The 18,996-nt window shown below is 46.3% G+C and overlaps 2 protein-coding genes across 5 annotated transcripts in view; both read right to left on the reverse strand.

Moving 5' to 3' along the window:
• Positions 1-330: 330 nt before the first annotated feature.
• On the reverse strand, positions 331-13,853 carry ctcf (CCCTC-binding factor (zinc finger protein)). Of its 2 annotated transcripts, XM_068602612.1 has the most exons (17): positions 13,696-13,853; positions 11,237-11,373; positions 10,153-10,333; positions 9,909-10,018; positions 9,673-9,792; positions 9,391-9,570; positions 8,643-8,855; positions 8,327-8,489; positions 7,395-7,565; positions 7,133-7,266; positions 6,719-6,839; positions 6,233-6,382; positions 5,956-6,116; positions 5,321-5,503; positions 5,084-5,216; positions 4,742-4,999; positions 331-3,795 (listed from the first exon to the last, which is right to left on the reverse strand). In XM_068602612.1, exons 2-17 carry the CDS (start codon positions 11,267-11,269, stop codon positions 3,548-3,550), a joined length of 2,559 nt encoding a protein of 852 aa, XP_068458713.1. In that variant the 5' UTR covers positions 11,270-11,373; positions 13,696-13,853; the 3' UTR covers positions 331-3,547. The 2 variants fall into 2 exon arrangements, with proteins under 2 accessions (XP_068458713.1, XP_068458714.1); XM_068602613.1 differs by lacking the exon at positions 11,237-11,373.
• A 3,497-nt stretch (positions 13,854-17,350) lies between these two features.
• Positions 17,351-18,996, reverse strand: part of ripor1 (RHO family interacting cell polarization regulator 1) — a 48,806-nt gene continuing 47,160 nt past the window's right edge. For 2 of the 3 annotated variants that reach the window (XM_068603472.1, XM_068603471.1), the window contains exons 23-24: positions 18,405-18,495; positions 17,351-18,071 (exon numbers count right to left, since the gene is read on the reverse strand). In XM_068603472.1, coding sequence (XP_068459573.1) covers positions 17,974-18,071; positions 18,405-18,495 — 189 coding nt within the window. In that variant the 3' untranslated portion in view covers positions 17,351-17,973. Of the gene's footprint in view, positions 18,072-18,188; positions 18,228-18,404; positions 18,496-18,996 lie in introns of those variants that run through there. The other variant, XM_068603473.1, reaches the window with a different exon arrangement.

An 18,996-nucleotide genomic window follows, 5' to 3' on the forward strand; every position in this document is an offset into this window, starting at 1 on the left:
CCCCACTAGAGAGCTCATAGTACCATATCACCCCACTAGAGAGCTCATAGTACCATATCACCCCACTAGAGAGCTCATAGTACCATATCACCCCACTAGAGAGCTCATAGTACCATATTACCCCACTAGAGAGCTCATAGTACCATATTACCCCACTAGAGAGCTCATAGTACCATATTACCCCACTAGAGAGCTTATAGTAGAATGTAAGTCAATGTTAATGTCCCCAAAAGTCATTAAACACGACTGTGTGTGTGTGTGAGTGTGTGTGTGTACTAATGGCTCACAAAAACAAATTTTGCTGTATTAACCTGGAAAAGAACACACCCATTTAAAAGAAACAGCGGCATCACAGGCCCATTAGGATGATTTTATTCGTCAGCTGTACAGTGTCTCATCTTCAAACATGACACAACAAAAGGTTTCTCCGTTTTTAAACCCTTCTCAAACCCGTTCTCTCTCAATGCTTCTGCCAAAAAGTAAAGTAACGAACAATGTGCAAACAAAAAGCAAATGTTGTTGCTACGAGAACAGTCAAACATCCATCGTCCGCCTGCAGAACAATAACATGATCGGTTGACGACAGAACATCGTGGTCTTCCTCGCCTTACAGTCATAAAGTAAGCAATCTCATACCACGGCAGCACAGTCACAGAACGGATGTTTCCTGAAGAGCCTCACAAACGTGTTACATGGATAACATTGAGTTAGTCAAGAGCACCTTCTATCCGTGTCTTGGCACTACTGTCTTCTGGGTCCACGCTTCTTTCAGCAGCGGCCATCTAACCAATGTGATGCTACGGAGGAAGGTTCCCTCTAACAATAACGGGTCTTGTAACGACAGAAAGGCAAGAAGAAGAAAAAAAACATCTTCACAAGTCTCAAAGCATTTGATTCAAGTTCAGACCACCTTTTTGTTCTCTCTGGACCGTCTGAACCCTGAGTGTGTAAATACAACTCAGGGGTCACTTAGATTTGGAGTGATGGACCTGGAGAGGACAAACCTCAGTATCAGCTACAAATGACTAACGGGACCGAGAGCCCCGGGTTAAGGGACCGAGAGCCCGGAGCTAACGGGACCGAGAGCCCAGAGCTAACGGGAACAAGAACCCAGAGCTAACGGGGCCGAGAGCCCCGGGCTAACGGAGCCGAGAGCCCTGAGCTAACGGAACTAAGAGCCCGGGGCTAACTGAACCGAGAGCCCCGGGGCCAATGGGACCAAGAGCCCCGGGCTAAAGGAACTGAGAGCCCCGGGCTAAAGGGACTGAGAGCCCCGGGCTAAAGGGACTGAGAGCCCCGAGCTAACGGGACAGAGAGCCTCGGGCTAACGGAACAAAGAGCCCCAGGCTAACGTGGCAGAGAGTCTCAGGCTAACGGGACCGAGAGCCCCAGGCTAACGGGACTGAGAGCCCCGGGCTAACGGAACAGAGAACCCCCGGCTAACGGGACAGAGAGCCCCGAGCTAACAGGACTGGGAGCCCCGGGTTAACGGGACCTCAGTCCAGGTCTGAGACTAGTGTGGAAAATCCCTCTTGGTTACTTTAAGTCACATATTAGGCCGACAGCAAACAGTATCAAACCTGTCACACTAACTAAGCAAGAAGGCGGTTTCGTTATTACAAACAATTCACGAGCTGATCGTCCTTCAGAATAAGCCGAGAGCCAAACCGGTTTGTCTTTGTTCCTTCACAGGTCAAACTAACCTTAGGAAAAAGGTCTGAGGAGAACAGAAAGAGAGCGGGCTTCTGTCTCGCCACGCAACTGAAGCAACCACAGAGGAACGCCGCGGCGACGACACAAACCCAGAACTGGAAACTGGAAACGTGCCAGTGGCTCAGGTTGGTTCAGGGCTCTGGACACGAAGCACCAGGTCCCCTTTTAACAAACGTTTCCAAATCAGCCTTTAAAAAGATTTCTAAAAAAAAAAAAAAAGAGTCACAATTAATCAAAAAAAGTAAAGCGTTTAAAATGTGTATTTACATGCAAACCACCTGCCACAGTTGATGATAACCGATTACAGTGAGGGGGTTGGAGTAGTAACTACGGAGGCACCGTAGATATATAGATATATCTCTAACGTTGATAAATTATCGTCCGACAACAGCAAATTTATATTATTATTTCAATAATTTAATTATAGCCGCTGATGACAACAAAAAGCCAAATTGCTTTTATGGACTAAACAAGTGCAGCGTCTCCACACTCCTCTGGGGGCGGAGTCACAGCTCATTACATCATAGCTTCTCTTCCTCTCAGAAGTGCATAATCTACAGGTTCTGACCGTATGTTCAAAAACTAAAACGTGACATTGGTTCTCTTGTCGGTGTCATGCATCCCTAGTTCCCAAACCAAGCTTATCTGGCAAGTGAATACTTTTTTAAAAAAAAGGACAACTAAAGAGCGGCTGTATCACCAGTCTGCTCCTGCCCATCACCGCAAGGGACAACATTCAGATGCAGCGACATAATTACATGTTAATTGAAGTATGAGGAATGTTCAGATGAGTTTGTGTGACACAGACTACTGCCTCCAGAATGTGGACCAGGAGGAGGAACTTCAGTGACGAGTGACAAACAGCTTCCATCAGTGAGAGGAAGGAGGAAATAGAACTCAAACTGTGTCGGTGTATTTCATTTACATGAGCAAGTTTCCATGAAAACAAGGTCGGCTTCAGTCAAACAGTGGAAACACAGTTATCGCCGACTTCCCTTCAGCCGAATGTTGTCTTTCCGTGTCCATTTGCTGATGAATCAACAAGAATCCCTCTGTGAACTTACCCCAGTGTACAAACAACACCGTATGGGCCATGTGTTTAAACTGGCCAATGAGGGAAAATATGCCTTTTTAGTAGGGAATATACAGAAGACTGAGAGAGGTGGTATCTCAGAGACAAACCCAAGTACCGTACACTAGGTTTCATTAGGAAAAACTACATTTATATCTATGTTTATATACACATATAAAGGCTTGGAATTTGCAAAATCGGCGTAGTTGCAAGACAAGCAAGCAAGTAAAAAGAGAAGGGAGATCAGATGATGTCTCCCTTTTGGCAGAGCGGCATGTAGAGGAGCTGAAACGTTCACTGCAGAGGGTGTGGGTGGACACTGACACAGGATGTGGCTTTGGGTAGAAACAAGTAGCAAAACGCACAACGATTCATTCAGAAGACATTTTCAAACTAAAAAAAAAAATCATCAAGGAGCAGAGAGCAGTCATTAGCTTGGACGATATCTGGATATGACATAGGAGTTGACACAGTGGGATCTGCCAGAGAGTGTGTGTGTGTGTGTGTGTATGTTTGTGTGTGTGTGTGTGACCCACAATCAGAATGCAGTTGATGTACATGGATCTGAAGTTAGTAAGCGTAAATATTTACAAGCGGCTTCCCTTCTTTGTGCATGGTTATTTTTTTTCAGTGGAGGCCGAGCGGCCGCCGTTACAAGCTCACGGGGATGGAACATGAGGAGAAGGCCGAGGATGTGGAAATGTTAACGTGTGAGCCCGTGTGTACTCATAGTCCGGCTACGTGTGTGGCAGTGTGTCGAGTTCACCGGTCCATCATGCTGAGGATCATCTCGGGTGTCAGATCTCCGTTGGCGGCGGCCGCCGCCGTTTCCTCATTCACGGCCAGCTCGACAGTCTCCACCCCTTCCGCGTCTAGCTCCACCCCCTCAACGGTCAGGGCCGCGCCCTGCTCCAGAGGCGTCGCCGCAGAGGCGTCGCCTTCCTCCTTCTTCACGATGATGTTCTCCACCGCTCCGGTGCTCTCGTCCTCCACCTGAATGATGGCGGCGGCTGCGAAACACATCCAACACAGCAAGTTAAGAGCTGCGACTGCCAAGCGACGCATCTGTTTACAGTGTTGCAAACCCATGACAGATAAAAAGGCCCAGGAAGCCAGTTGAGATTCCTAGTTTGACAGTTCACTGGCTCACGTAGAGGCTACTCCGACCTTTCTTAAAGCTGTTGCGTGTTTGTGTACGATATGTAAGATTAAATTAAATAACACCTCAACCAAATGCACCATAACTCCAAACACAGTGTCCACAATTCACAGGGAAACTAAGCAATCAAACTTCAGAATCCACAGTCACACTGACGAAAAATAGTTCACCCAAAACAGCATCTTTGGTTACTTACATTACTACAGCAACGACAAAACTACCAGAGACCCATAATGGCAGAAGGCTGGGAGAGAACACTGCTCTCCATTTTGGCTCAAGATTCACTTCCTGGTTCTTAAGTTCTTCTATACAGCCACCAGATGGCAAGAGACAGCAACTGTGATGCCATTCTGTTCCCCTGTTTCAGAGGGTTCTCATGATACTTACAGCATGGAGCTCTTCAGCATTATTTATCTATGTTCAATGTGTTTGGGAGTTATATGTTATTTGTAACATGGCTGTATAAATAAACACACTTTTAGTTTAAGTTGCATTAATACCAATTGGTTATAATGGATTCATATTCCTACCGGAATATGCATGAAAGCCTTGTAGTTAAGGAGCAACTTCGTAGCCAAGTGAGGCTTTTTATCCAACAAACAGGGCTCTTAGCTTGATACTTCCAGCCAGCAGTTTGACAATGACTGACAGGGATCTCACTAAATATAGAATTAGGATTATATGTGAGCTGTAGTGCATGTGTATTTACAAGACTTCAATATTACATGTGACCATCCCACCTAAAAACGACGGGTTTTCCCTGAAAGTGGTGTAATGAATCCTGTCGGGGTTCTCACCAGAAGCAGCCGCCTTGGCCGCCACCCTGGCTGACTTGCTCGGTGTTGGAACCTTTGGTGCGTTCTTTGGGGGTCGGCCTCGTTTCCTCTTGACGGGTGGCTCATCGGGAGCCGGTACCGGGATGGCGGCAGGGGCCTGGTCCAGCTCCATGCTTTCCGGCTCCTCCTCTTCCGGCATCAGCGATGCTTCTTCCTCTCCGTCTCCTTCACCGTCGTCGTCCTCTTCTTCTTCCTCATCCAGTTCGGCGTGATCCTCCTCTGTGTCGCAGATAAACAACAAAGACAGACGTCAGTTAAACTGATCACCTTGCCCGGCGTTTGCGTACAATGTAAGAGTCTCACCGCTGTCATCCTCATCTCTCCTGCTCCTCATCTTCCTCTTCCTTCCTCTCCTCCCTTTCTTCGGGGGCGGGGTTCCATTCTCGGCGTCCTCCACCTCGCCGTTGCAGTTCTCGGAGTGGCGAGCCATGGTGTTCTACAAGAACACACCGTTAGACGCTCTGTTGGCTTGTAAACTGATAACCAGTCGCACCTCAGAGTTCACCTCAGGTGCGCGACGGGTAGAAAGAGTGTCGTTACCCTGCGAGTGAAGGTCTTGCTACATTTGGGGCAGACGAAGGCGGTGGGGATGAAGTTGGGGTCGTGGTAGCGTTTGAAGTGCATGTCCAGTAGCTGCTTCTGTCTGAAGGTCTTCTCACACTGGCTGCAGGCGTACGGTTTTTCTCCCGTGTGAGTCCGACGGTGCATGACCATGTGGCGCTCCTGGACGCAGCAGCATGAGAGAGAGTTAAAAAACACAATTACACAGACGATACTATACGGTTCCCTTTGGAACCATTCAAACTGTGAGGCCAAGTCCTTTACTTTTGCTGTCTGCTGAAAACACCAGCAGATAATGATTTGGTCGGTTTTCTGCTCCCCAGAGCATAAAACCTAATGACTTTGATAATCCTGCAGGTCAAACTGTTTACTCCTCCAGTCAAAATATTTAACATCTACCAGCAAACCCACCAAACTGAGGTGGTCAGTGTGGTGAACATAATAACTCAAGAGTCACTATCATTGCTGAAGACTCTCGTTCTTGTTATTACTCATTTAAAAAGTAATTGATTTTTATCATTTCAGTGGTCCTGGCTTTGTGTGAGTGATAGTGAGTGAAGTTGATGAAGAAAAACCAACATATTCCTCCACAAAAGGTGTATGCATGTACACACCTGGCGGCAGCAGTAGTCACACATGTCGCATTTGAACCTCTTCTCGTTCTTATGGGACTTCTGGTGCTGGATGAGGGCGTAGCGCTCGTGGAAAACGGCGTCACAGTAACGGCACTTCTTTCCAGTCTCAATGAACGAGTGCTGCTTACGGAGGTGGACGCCTGGTGAACGCACACAGGTGAGCCAAGACAACGCAGTTAGAGAATAAAACAACGTGGCAAACCAAACCATCTTGTCTGTCTTCTAAAGTTACACTGCATGTATGCGTGTGTGTTACCCAAGTCACTCTTGCGTGCGATGACAGTGTCACAGTGTGGACAGTGGAATTTGGCCACGTTCTCCGTGTGTTTCTGCAGAATGTGCATCTTCATGGTTCCACTCTGGGTGAATCGGGCATGGCAGATGTAGCACTCGTACGGTTTCTCTCCTAAGAAGAGGATCAAGATTGTAGACAGGTGTGTCGTTGTTCAATGCTGTCATTAATGTTTATAATCCAACAGAAGGTTAAAAGAATCCTGCAGGAGGTATGAAACGCATCTCATGAATCCCCTTTAAAAGTATAGATTCTACAAATCTATATATCAGTATGGCTTTAAGTAAAGGTTAGCTCTTTTTTTTCAAAAGGTCAAATAAACTCCTCCCCTTTTGACTGGACACATTCTTTTGTGAGAGAGCTAAACACAAGATTTCCTGTGAATCAATATAAAAACAACTCCTCGAGTGCTTTGAAAGTGGAGAACAGAAGCAACGGCATCAGTTTTACCTGAGTGTGTCCTCATGTGTCTCTTCAGCTTGTATGTGTCTCTGCTGGCGTAGCTGCAAAGACTGCACTGGAATGGACGCTCGCCGGTGTGTGAACGAATGTGCCGCTTTAGCTTGCTCACCTACACAACACACACAAACACACCAGCACACTCCCATTATAGAATGAAGTGATATTTGAATCTGCACAGCGAATGTAGCTCAGCTAACGGCAAACTGTTACAAACAAGTGGGATTTCTTCTGTTGAGTTGCCGGTTGGTAAATGCTCTGAGTGACTTTGGGTCCCTCTAGTTAGCAGTACAACAGTGTTTCTATTGTGCAGGCAGTTTGTGTGGATAAATATCAGTGGAGCAAAGTAACACACTGCACTTTAAAAACTTCACACAAAAACAGAAGCAGACAGAAGCTTGTTACCTCCACGCTGGCGTAGTCGCACATGGAGCACTTGAAGGGTTTCTCATGTGTGTGTTTGTAGCGTCGATGACGGACCAACTCTCCACTCGTCACGAAAGCCATATCGCAGTCCGTGCACTTGTGTGGGCGAGTTCCTGCAGACATGAAAAACAAAACGCGTCAGCTATTGTTGCTGCGTGGAATAGAACAACCACCACTCATCTGATTCCTCTTCAAACTACGACTGTTACTGTTTCTCATGAAGAGGCGTGGTGGCGCCTACCAGTGTGTGTGTTGAGATGGTTTCTGAGCAGGGTGACCGTCCTGAAGGCTCTTCCGCACAGGTGACATTTGTGGGGTCGCTCGTCGGTGTGGCTCTTCATGTGTCTGTCCAGGTTGGAGCGCCGAGGGCACGTGTAGCTACACAGCTCGCACTGAAACGTCTTCTTCACTCCTGACACACGACAGTGACAGACACACACCTCACATTCAGTTACAGTGTTTGAACATCACCGGGGCTGGGGATCTCTACTGGATACCTTTAAGTACTAAAGAGCATTAAAACTTCTCCAGTAAAAAAATGTAATGTCACGCTTTTTATGGCCCAGACTGAATACGTAGATGTCTCAAACGGCAGCGTTATTCTGGGCCTTTTCACTTTAAGGGTTCTGGCATTGGACTGTTTTATTCAATACCCTTTAGTTTGTCCATAAGTCTTATAATATTATGATGAAATGTGCAAAATATTATAGCAATATGCTCTGAATATTGCTACAGTGTAGGAATCACAATATAATAAGTGTAAGTTATAGATGTTATGTTATATTAGACTGAATATATAATTCAAGTTCACAGTGGGAGAGTTGTGGCTTTGTTTATTTTGTTCTCGGTGTACTTGTGTGCACATGGGATTGGTTATAAGTGGTATTCATTTGTATCCCCACTGGGTTTGACATGTTCAAGTGGAGCCCGGGAGGAACGACGGCTCAATGAGATCTGAACTCACGGTTTCCCTTCACAGTTCATTTCAAGTAACTGTGACAGAGTGTAGAACAACTACTTATGTTTCGTATAGTTAAGAGCGATGGAAAAAAATCCAGCGGTGACTCGCTAATTTCACATTTTAAGTCTTTCGATTCAAATCAAACTCCGCTGTCAGTGACTACAAGTTGAACTTCCATTACGCCGTCAGAGCTGCAAACAGCCGTGTCTCACCTTTCTTCTTGATTTTGGTGGGTTTGGGTGGTTTCATATTGCCGACGACCTTCTCGGCATTGACCTCAGACAGAAGGCCCTCCTGCTGCTCCTCTTCAAAGTCGTAGACGCTGACGTCCATGTCCTTATCGCCTTCTGCGTAACGCAGACGATTCTGTTTACCCTGCACAAACACAGTAGGCCGTTAGACCTCATCGTAAGTTGATGACGGTTAAACAACACTGTTGAGCATGTTGTGAAAAATCCAGTTTAATTAAAGAGACGGGGGTCTCACATCCCCAAAAACAAAGAGACTGATGCCGCACAACTCGCTTGCCTTCTTGGTCTTCTTGAGACTTCCAGATGGCGGCTGATAGTCTGGGTCTTTAGCCCAGGTTGGGTCATCGTTCTGAGGCTGAAGGGGCTCTTCCTCCCCCTCATCCAGCAGCTGGTTCCCCACCTCCTCATCGTCCTCCTCTATCGGCTGGCCTTCTCCTCCCTCCTCCTGCTCCACCGTCTCCACCTCCCCATTAGCTCCGACCTTAACCACCTACACATTAAACGCATTCATTCTCAATTCATCACAAAGACAAGTCACAGCTGCTCAAGTGCAAAAGACCAATTTTATTTTAAATTCTTTAGAAAAAACCATGTGTACTTATTTTAAAAGGCGACCAGGAAAAAGTCAGTTAAAGAAAAGTTACAATTCTTGTAACTTTCATTTTAACATATAATTGTCACCATCCGCCTGCTCGGGGCCGAGGTAAAAAATTGCATAGTCATCGTTTACAAAAAGGTGCACACATGAACTTTGACCTCTACATTTAACTCATCCAAAGCCTTAGGAGCAGCTGTGAGCACCTTGAGGTTCAGGTTCTCACTTGCGACACTTGACTTGCAGACAGAAAAAGTAGCCCGTAATACATTAAGGATACGTGTAGATGCAATTTTATTGTTGACAGGTGAATCGTGATCAAATTGTATTATTATGTCATAAAGTATTTCTGCCAGGGCCCTGAAACGTGACACATTCACGCATAAATGTTTGAGTTAAAGCCCGGCGAGGAGTGTGTCCGCTTGTTTACCTGAAAGCCCTCGGGCAGCGGCAAGGTGTGGCAGATGACCGGGTCGCCGTCCTTCGGCATTGCAGTGGTGTCTACGAAGGAGCCCTGCTGGAGGGCCTCCACGGTACTGGCAGAGACCGGGACCTGGACCAGCTGGAGCTCCCCGAGACCCAGAGCCGCCTGCTCCTCCATGTTCACCACCTGAGCACGAGGGGACCGGAGGTCAGCACGCGCCCGTCGGCGATACAGGAGGAATCAGCTGGAGGCTGGTACTCGGCGAAATGGCTTCAGAGGAGCGCCTACCTGCAGTGTGATGATTTGAGTCTGGTCCACTGTTGTTACAGTCGCTTGGTGAGCGCCACCCGCCACCCCTCCGACAATACCCATGGCCGCTGATGATCCCCCCACTGCAGCGTCGATCACCTGCGAATCGACTGCATTTTAAAGGGATGTTGACGTAAGGCCTCCACAGTTCCAGCTGCCGAGTCTGGACAACTGTCACGTCCCGTCCAACACAAAGCTCTTGACAGTTAGCGTACCTCTGTCTTCATCTGCAACAAGGTGGGATCCAGTGACTCCATAACCATCATTTCAACCCCATCTCCACCACCCATCAGCTGCTGCTGGGTAGCTGCCACCATCCCGTGACCTGAAACACAACATTGCTGGGAATAAAAACCTTTAAACCACAGTCTCCACAAAAGCATCAAATACTTGCACTGGAAATCTACTGCTCTGTGCTTTTTTACATGTGGCACCATTTCATGTCAAATCAGTAAGAACCTTGATCCAGGACGACTCCGGCGTGTCCCTCCACCACGCCCCCGGCCTCAGCAGCTTGCTGGAGGAGGTCGGCCACCATGGCGTCCTGACTGTGAACGGCCTGGATGGAGGGGAAGTCTTTGGGCGGGACCTCCATACCCCCGACACCCTCTGTTGGCCCTCCGTCCATGCTGGGTAGGAACTGAAATATGTGGGCACAAACATGATCTAGCGGTGTATTACGACACCTCTAGGCATTTGAAGGCAACAACTGGAAACAAGTTTGTGTTCAGTCGTCCACCATGGAAGAATATATAGTTACCATGCAACTCAGCATGAAACCACTGACTGATTAGGGTCTTCAGGAAACACAGAAGTGGAGAGAAAACTAATGCGTCTTATTACGATAACAACCATCGGACCCTTTCATCACACAGAACCGTAAACCAACATGTTGAACTTCCTGCATAGATCTCACCCTTAACTTTACACATGAGGTTATAAAAAAAACCCAAATGGAGACATTTGGCATGTGTGTTCTGGTCTACCTTTGTACACATTCTGACGATAACCTACTTCTTGTTTGGTCTGACCAAAAGACAAAAAGACCAATAGGATCAATTACGAGGACAAAGGATAAAAAACAGCATGGTCACATGCTAATACACTCATTGTTTCAGCTCTAGTATTCTTATAAAACAGGATGGAACTGATAATATATTTGGAAAAAGAGGGCATCAAAACAATACAAATCATCGTCTTGTGTTTTTTCATCTAATAAATATGAAAAAAATACATGATTTGAACAAAAACCATTATGTGACTCTAATCGTTCTGTTCATGAATCAGAGTGAAACACTACCAGCAAATACTGCTGAGCAAGGTTTATTGTCAGTAGTGACAGTCAGAAGTTAAATACACTAAATCCCAGCTCTGCTAAATAAAACTGAACGGACCCACGGTGGGTTGTTTAGGTCCGCTCTGTGTTCAACTGCTTTGAGTCCACTACTGACTTCTGACCTGTGCGTTGAGTGGAAAAAAGGTGCGTTTGGGTGTGACATACTTCGAACAGCCCCTTGTTGGCACTTAACATTCCTAGTGTTACCTGGAATAGCAATGATAAACTGCATGTTTTCATGATTTCTGTGGACTGGGCTGCTGCTTGCGGGGTTGCAACAAAGCTGCTCTCCCTTTTGCTTTGCTGCTGAGCCAAATGCCTGCTACCTGACTGTCCCTGTCAACCTGAGGGAGGGAAGAGGGACATGTCACACAGCTGCACTGATACACACAGGTGTTTCCTACACACAATGACTTTAACAGCCTACACATCTCCCGACAGTGATCACTGTTCTGTTCAAGACTCTTGCTCTCACCTGAGGCCTCGACACTTCTACCTGACTGTGAACCTGCAGGAGGGGAGGAGCTAAACATCATCACACTTGCATTCACACAGAGATGTCTCTTTTTTTTAAAGGTGGAACAGAATTATACTGAGCAAGACTTTGATTCAATGAGATGGATAAATTAAAATAAGGGATTATTTTTTATTTTTGTTTAAATAACAGCATGATGAATTCATGCGAACAGGTAATGCAAAAATTAATTGTTTTTGTGACCAGAAAAAAGAGACGTCAGCACTGGTGCGTTTCCTTCAACCGCTGAAAAGCAGTGACACCATTCATAAACAGTGTGGGACACGAACACTAGAACTTTTTGAAAGGTTTCACGCTAATAAGTAATAAGAAAATGCAATAGAGAAGCCGTGTCGAGTTCATTATTGCAGTTAAACGTCGTTCTGCATGTACGCATCTTGGTCACGAGGAATCACAAAAGTATTTTTTCGAAGGTTTCGCAAGAGGCAAGAATCTTTAAAGCTGAGTTGTTGTTTATGCTCTCTGCTTTGCAAATACCAGTAGATAACCACAGGCCAAGAGACAGTTCATGAACAGTTCAAGAGCTTGAAATCAGATATTTCCTTGTTTTAAAGAGCACAGAAAAAAAGGTCACTCGTGATTTGGGTCCGTGCTGAATTGCCACACATTCACAGTGGTCTAATAATAGTTATGTCTCAACTGTGTGGGTCATTGTGTCCAATTTAGAAAAAACAAATGGTTGAACTCTTTGACCTTGTGGCTCATTTACCACTACATGCCAAATAAAGCCACATGACTCATATCTTGGAAAAAAAAATGTGGCGATTTTCTTTTACAACCACATAATATCAAAAGATAAAGATAGGGACAGATAAAGCACCCAGGTCTGAACGGATTGGTTCATGTTAAGTGTGGAAGTAGCAGCTACAGGGCCATGTTTGTGAGAACAACATCTTGCTTGTTTCCACTTGTCTTCATGATACTTCATGGTGGGAAAGGCTTGTAAAGGCCTTCAGAAATGCTTTGCAACAAATGCACCACAACACGGCAGTGACACCGCGCGCCCGGTCGGGCAGCTGTCGCCTCCTCGCCCAGCATTTATACAGCGCTATTTTTGTAGCTCTCCAAGCCGAATCGTAGAGGGAGCTCTCTGCTATAATATACATCTGTGGCTGTGATGCTCAAGGTGGGCTTAGAATAGAGACAAGCGGGCGGCGGGCGCAACAACAACTGCCAAATCCGACCACAGCGCCGTTGCGGAAACGGGATGAGAAAAGGCTATATTTGACACCGGGAGATGGCTCATTTTGGAGGAAAACTTCGCATGCGTTTGGTCTGAGTGGATCCGTGGCCGCTGTGATCGTCGGTTTACTCCAATGCCTCGTCATTCTTTTATCCGCGCTGGCCTGAGCGCGACACGCCGCGAGCACAAACGCCTTTTCAACCCACTTACATCCCAATAATACTAACGACAGATGCGACCACAGCCGGTTCAGTTCAATTATATACTAGAATTACGTTTTAAGGAGGCTACTTTTTGGTATTGCAGCACTTTCTCCACTTTCAAGCGGAACATAGCTGAGGGGGCTGGGTGGAGATGGGCCTAGTTTCGGCGTAGCCGTCGTTAGCACTAATTGTTGTTGGCTAACGCGAGTTGCTACAAAGGTTTTTGCTAAGGTTTAAGTTGGTATGTAAGACGCTAAAGTTGATTAACGTAACATACTACGCGCTGTTGGTGTGCAATTCAACAGTGGCGCCGTCGTCGTGCATTTCAGAGCGCTCATATTTGTGTTAAAACCTGGTGCACGTTAGCTAATGCTAACAAGCTAACGCTAGCTACGGGCGATAACTTAAACCCGCCAGTTTCCATGTCGTCAAGGCTGTAAAGACGGGAAACAAAGAAGCGAGAAAATGGACGCCTTGGCCTAAAACTCTCCAACCAAATCATCGAAGTGTTCGTAAGTTATCATCGACGATATTTTGACAGATACGTGTCAAATACAGCGAGTTGTGTTTACATTTATTAGTACTTCGGTTATTTAAACGTATTTTGACGGGGTTTTCAATAACGATAGAGGGAGACAAACACTCTCCGACGAGCTGCCCGGACCCAGAGCCCCATCGTGACACCTAGAGGCCGATTAAAGATCCTGCAAACTCCCCCCTTATCAGAAAAGTAGTGATACTTTACCTCTTTCTCGTGTGTTTCTCTCCCCGTTTAACTGGACCGAAAGCAGAGAGTCTGTGCTACAAAGTTTAACACGCTGGTGAGAAATGCAGGCTTCTTCGCAGTTAGTTTTAATCCCTCTCCCGCTTTAGCAGAGTAGCCTCTGCCACAAAATGGCAGTTGGGAGCTCAGTGCGCCTGTGCGGCCGCTGGGGGGTGGTGTCGAAGCTGCTGCAGACACCCTGATTGGCCAGGAGGGGCGCCCGTTGGAATACATAGAGGGCCGTTTATCACACTGTTGGATGAACTGTCTCAGAGATACGTCTACGTTAAAATCTACTACGTTTAAGTATGTTTATACACGTTTTTTTCCATCTGTTTATTTAAAAAAAAATTTACTGCTAATTTTTAATTTTCTTATTATCGTTCTGTTTGTTTATATTACTTGATTTTTGTTTTAATCTTATTTACTTGTGAGCAGTGCTGCTGCAATTTCCCCACTGATGGACTAATAAAGGATTACCTTGTGTTATAATTGAGCATAACAAGTCAAAATGTTGTAAAATATGAGTTTATTTCAAATAAAAATGTATTAAACATGACTTGTGCATGTGTCTTTAATGCAATGGCAATTGATACTGTGGCGTTTGACTCGCTGTGTAGCATTAAGTCACATCTGTCAGTCACAGTACATGTTTGCCCAAACTGAAAGTGAGGTAATGACAAGGAAAGTGCACATAAATGAATTGACTGCCTTTTAAAAGGGTTGATTGTACTATCAGCTGTGTCCATCAATGATTCATCAATGCACCAATGACAGGGCGTCAGTCATGATCCTCCTAGATGTACCTGCACATCCTCATGCTGTGTAATGATAACAGCATCCTGTTACAGCTGCTGTCTGACTCCTCAATGACCCCTCGTAAAATAAACACAATGGCACATTGGGCAATCTTTAAACACATTTTAATATGTTGTATATGTTTGACACCAGAATGCCTGGAAATATATTTTAGAAAAGAAAAAAAAGATATATTCCATTTCCAATGCTGCACAATTTATCAAGATTGTGTGGGAAAAATATAAAGTGTTCTGCAGTGTTTTATTTCACTTCTTCATTCTTAAATAAAGCATATCATCCATCTCTTATTGCATCTCTGTTACTATCAAACCTCGAGGCACTTAAAACACTGAGATGCTGTGTGGATGCAGAGGTATAGCTGCAGATTGCTGAGCGGTAAATTCATTGAACACAGTGGAAGCCATCATATATACAAATACAAACAGTAACCCCGGGCCTTTTATTCCAGTGACCCTGCAGCCTGTTGCTCATCATATGCTGGAGTACGGACCCAATGTACAGCTACAGCTAGTTGTGTGATCGCCCCTCACGTCTAAAATCATTCTGAATGTCAGTCATAAAGCATCTATGATGCGTGACATTGGATGAAGACTAGTGAAATATCTGATCTAAAATTAACTCCTGACTACAAATTCAGAGGATTTGACCAGGGTTCGTAGACAATTCTTTCATTATTTTTTATGCCCAAATCCTTTATTTCTGATGTCCTTATGAGCCGGGCGGCCGTCTCTTATTAGTCGACTAATATCTCTTCAGCCGATTCTTAATGTTTTTGACTGATGGCCTTCCAGGAAACCACTGAGCGTGTCTGTGGCCAACGCAACATTAAAAGCGGAGCTTTTGTGCGATTCTTCATGGAGAGCGTCAGTTTCACAGATCTGCTCATCAATCCTCAGCAATATCAAAATGAGTGTTTGCTGACAAATCATTTCTTTGGTATGGGCAGTTCTTTAGATCCCTTTAATCCTAAAAGGTACATGTAACTCAAAGATGCGTGTTTTTGTATAAGGCCCTCAACCTCTGTAAAGGTGGTCAGTGAGAGAGAAGTGAACAGGGTTGGCACATTGTGGATTAAGGGCCTGAGCCCTCCTGCTAGAAGACAAAAGCTGTGAGCATTTGCATGCTCTGCATTCATCTAGCTCATGTTGAGTCTGCATCCTTCCGCAGAACCAACTGAAATGTTGCGCTGACGATGGAGGACCACCAGCGTTATGATATCATCATCCAGCGGGGTGTCTGAATGTCTGAACTCTCATGGCTCCACAGACCGACATGGATACAACGTGTTCGCATGATGACGTCAGCGGACGGTATGGGACTGAGACACAGGACACAGAAAATAAAAAGAAAAGGCAGAGTGGCAACATCACCGTCACTGTGGAACAAATGAAACCGGATGACAAGAGGAGGAATGGAGTCGCCGGGCCGGACACTTTGGCATCTTCTCTGATGGTCAAACTCAGTGGAGAAGTCGCTGGATGAGTCAACCCTTTGGGAACATTGCAGCTGTAAAGAATGACGCCGGAGTGTTTGCATCCTCTTTTTTTTGACCCATTTCCTCAAACCCACGTTCTTGACTTTGTGCCTGAGCTTTCCCGCTATAGCGTTGCACATATTGAACGTATGCTGCATCAGTAAAGTGGAAGGAGTCCTCAATAATTACCAGGTTGTCATCTCATCATAACAGCTTGTAATTATGTTACCGAGGCGCAAATACAATAAATATCTTATGTTATGAAATACTGAGTCAAAATGTTGAATATTAATCCTGTAATAATGCGGTCCATAATCACACAATAAGGCGTGTAAGGTCAGCAGCCTTGTGAAGGTCATTCGTAGGAAGCGGCAGAGACATGCAGAAACCCTGCGTGGCCCTTTAGTTTAGGACTCCATGTCCGGGGCCAATTTCATTGAAATGCAATTCAGTATTGTGATTCTTCATATTCAAATGTTTCAGGAGTTTTTTTTTTAAATCTTCAGTTTGAGGTTTTAATGATATCGCCGTGAATTTAGAGGGAACGGATCCCAGACCTGAACGGAGCAGTCTGTGACAGCATCCAGTGACTCAAAAACAGCGTCGCCACACTTAACAGCAGACCTGTTCAGGGGCCCGTTCGAGAGCCACGGGGCCCCTCTCAATGGATCAACTGATCCGGCTGCAAAGAAACACAAGAACAGTAAAAAAACACATCTTATGAAACTAAGTGTACATTCACAAATGAAGACCTGCTTAAGATTCAAAAACAATTCACAAATCACAGAATATTAAATTCCAGTGGCATACAGTCATGTATATGTTTTTCCATAAAGAATATGATGTCATCATGATGAACAGTAATGGCACTGAATCGCTAAAAGAAGCAGCTCGACACCTTCCACCGCAGTCTCAAAGCAGAAGTGCGACGCAGGCCGCCTCCACCCGGTGACAGCAGTGTTAACGGCCGACGTGTCGCAGTGGGATCTCTTGACCAGGAAGTCCTTTAAAAGTCCACGAGCCGGCGGTGGGAGGAGCCTATATGTTCCCATCATGTCAGCACAGTTCCTGGGACCTGCAGGTCATTGCAAAAGTCCACGTCCCAGGCAAGGAGGCGACACCTTGGATCTTTTTTTTTCTCCTTGTGTGAGGAGTTTTGTTTGTCAGGTTGCCGTCCATTACGAGCCCTGCAGGAAGAGCGCCGCGCTTTGAAGCTACTTTTTGTTTACCAAGTAGCTGAATGAACCTCTGACCCTCTGGGTCGGCCACGTGGACGCCACGGGGCCCGCAAAGACTTTTAGAAGCAGCAGATTGGTTTTGCTCTTGAGGGTGAATCACCCGCCACAGCCATCCGGCAAAAGATGAAACCCGCGAGCGTGAGCCGAGAGCCAGAGGCTTCAGTGAAGGCAGAACTGTACGAGACAACATGTGGTTCCCTCTGCAGGACGGTCCGTCTGGGAGCAGGAGTGTTTAAAAAAGGTTTAGAGCTTAAAGTGAAGCCGTCAGCATCCATTAGGAGAAGTGGTTTGCTGTCGCGGGCGGGTCTCCAAGGGGAGACGAGTCAAACTGAAACAAGACACTCAACATTCTGGGCACTTTGTGGGCCATCAAAGTGTGAACGATCCAACAACGTGAGGATAAACATCTCTAGACGGCCGCAGACATATTTGGATTTGTGTCTGGCACTTGGATGAATGAGTTTCTCGGCAACCTCTTCATCCATCGACTCCACCCTTCCTCCTCGTTCATGTTCTTGGCTCACGTTCACGTCGTACGTTCTTCAGTCCAACGGAGTCGTTTGCTCACAGCGATGAACACGAGCCGGTGTGGTCGTAGCTTACGGACTTTAAATGTTGGCCCCAGTGTAAGTTAGAGTTGCAACTCTGACAGTGTTTGTACTGTGTGTTTGTTTTAGTGGTAGTGGTGGAGTGTGTGTGTGTGCGCGTGTGTGTGTGTGTGTGTGTGTGTTAGAAAGCGGTGCTGGCCATGCTTCCTGGAGCGAAGAGCCTCGGGATGCTGTCCTGAGACGTCTCCACGTGTCTGTAGGCCATCTTTCCCTCCTCGCCTGCTCCACATGAACAAAATGAAGAAGAAAACAACAAAAAAGTGGAATGAAAGGATGGACACATGAATGAATGAATGAATGAATGAATGAATGCGTTCCTCAGCTCCACAGACGTGTAGCAAAATGTACGTTTCGCATTTCTGCCTCAATTATGGTCTTGTGGAAGAAATGGAAAAATAATGATGAACACATACAGAAAAGCAAATATAGTGAGAGTCAATAGATACAAATGTAAAGTGCATTAAGTGAAGGTACAGCAGCGAACACACACACACGTCTGAATCAACACAGCCGATGTTTGTTAGTCATTCTGAGCAGGACGACAAGAATTACCCAACACCAGCAGCGCTTGTTTGGCAGCGTCTCGCACTTCTTCCTTATCCGTCCGACACAAGTACACCAACTGGTCGATGCTCTCTTTGGCCTGGAAAGAGGTGGAGGACAGGGGTCAGGTGGAGGACAGGTGGAGGACAGATGGAGGACAGGTGGAGGACAGGGGTCAGGTGGAGGACAGGTGTCAGGTGGAGGATAGGTGGAGGACAGGGGTCAGGTAGAGGACAGGTGGAGGACAGGTAGAGGACAGGGGTCAGGTGGAGGACAGGTGGAGGACAGGGGTCAGGTGGAGGACAGTTGGAGAACAGGGGTCAGGTGGAGGACAGGTAGAGGACAGGGGTCAGGTGGAGGACAGGTGGAGGACAGGGGTCAGGTGGAGGACAGTTGGAGAACAGGGGTCAGGTGGAGGACAGGTAGAGGACAGGGGTCAGGTGGAGGACAGGTGGAGGACAGGGGTCAGGTGGAGGACAGTTGGAGAACAGGGGTCAGGTGGAGGACAGGTAGAGGACAGGGGTCAGGTAGAGGGCAGTTGGAGAACAGGGGTCAGGTGGAGGACAGGTAGAGAACAGGGGTCAGGTGGAGGACAGGTGGA

Source organism: Clinocottus analis, unplaced genomic scaffold (genome assembly GCF_023055335.1).
Source record: "Clinocottus analis isolate CAN_PGR_092001 unplaced genomic scaffold, fCliAna1.0.p SCAF_6, whole genome shotgun sequence".
Taxonomy (NCBI): domain Eukaryota; kingdom Metazoa; phylum Chordata; class Actinopteri; order Perciformes; family Cottidae; genus Clinocottus; species Clinocottus analis.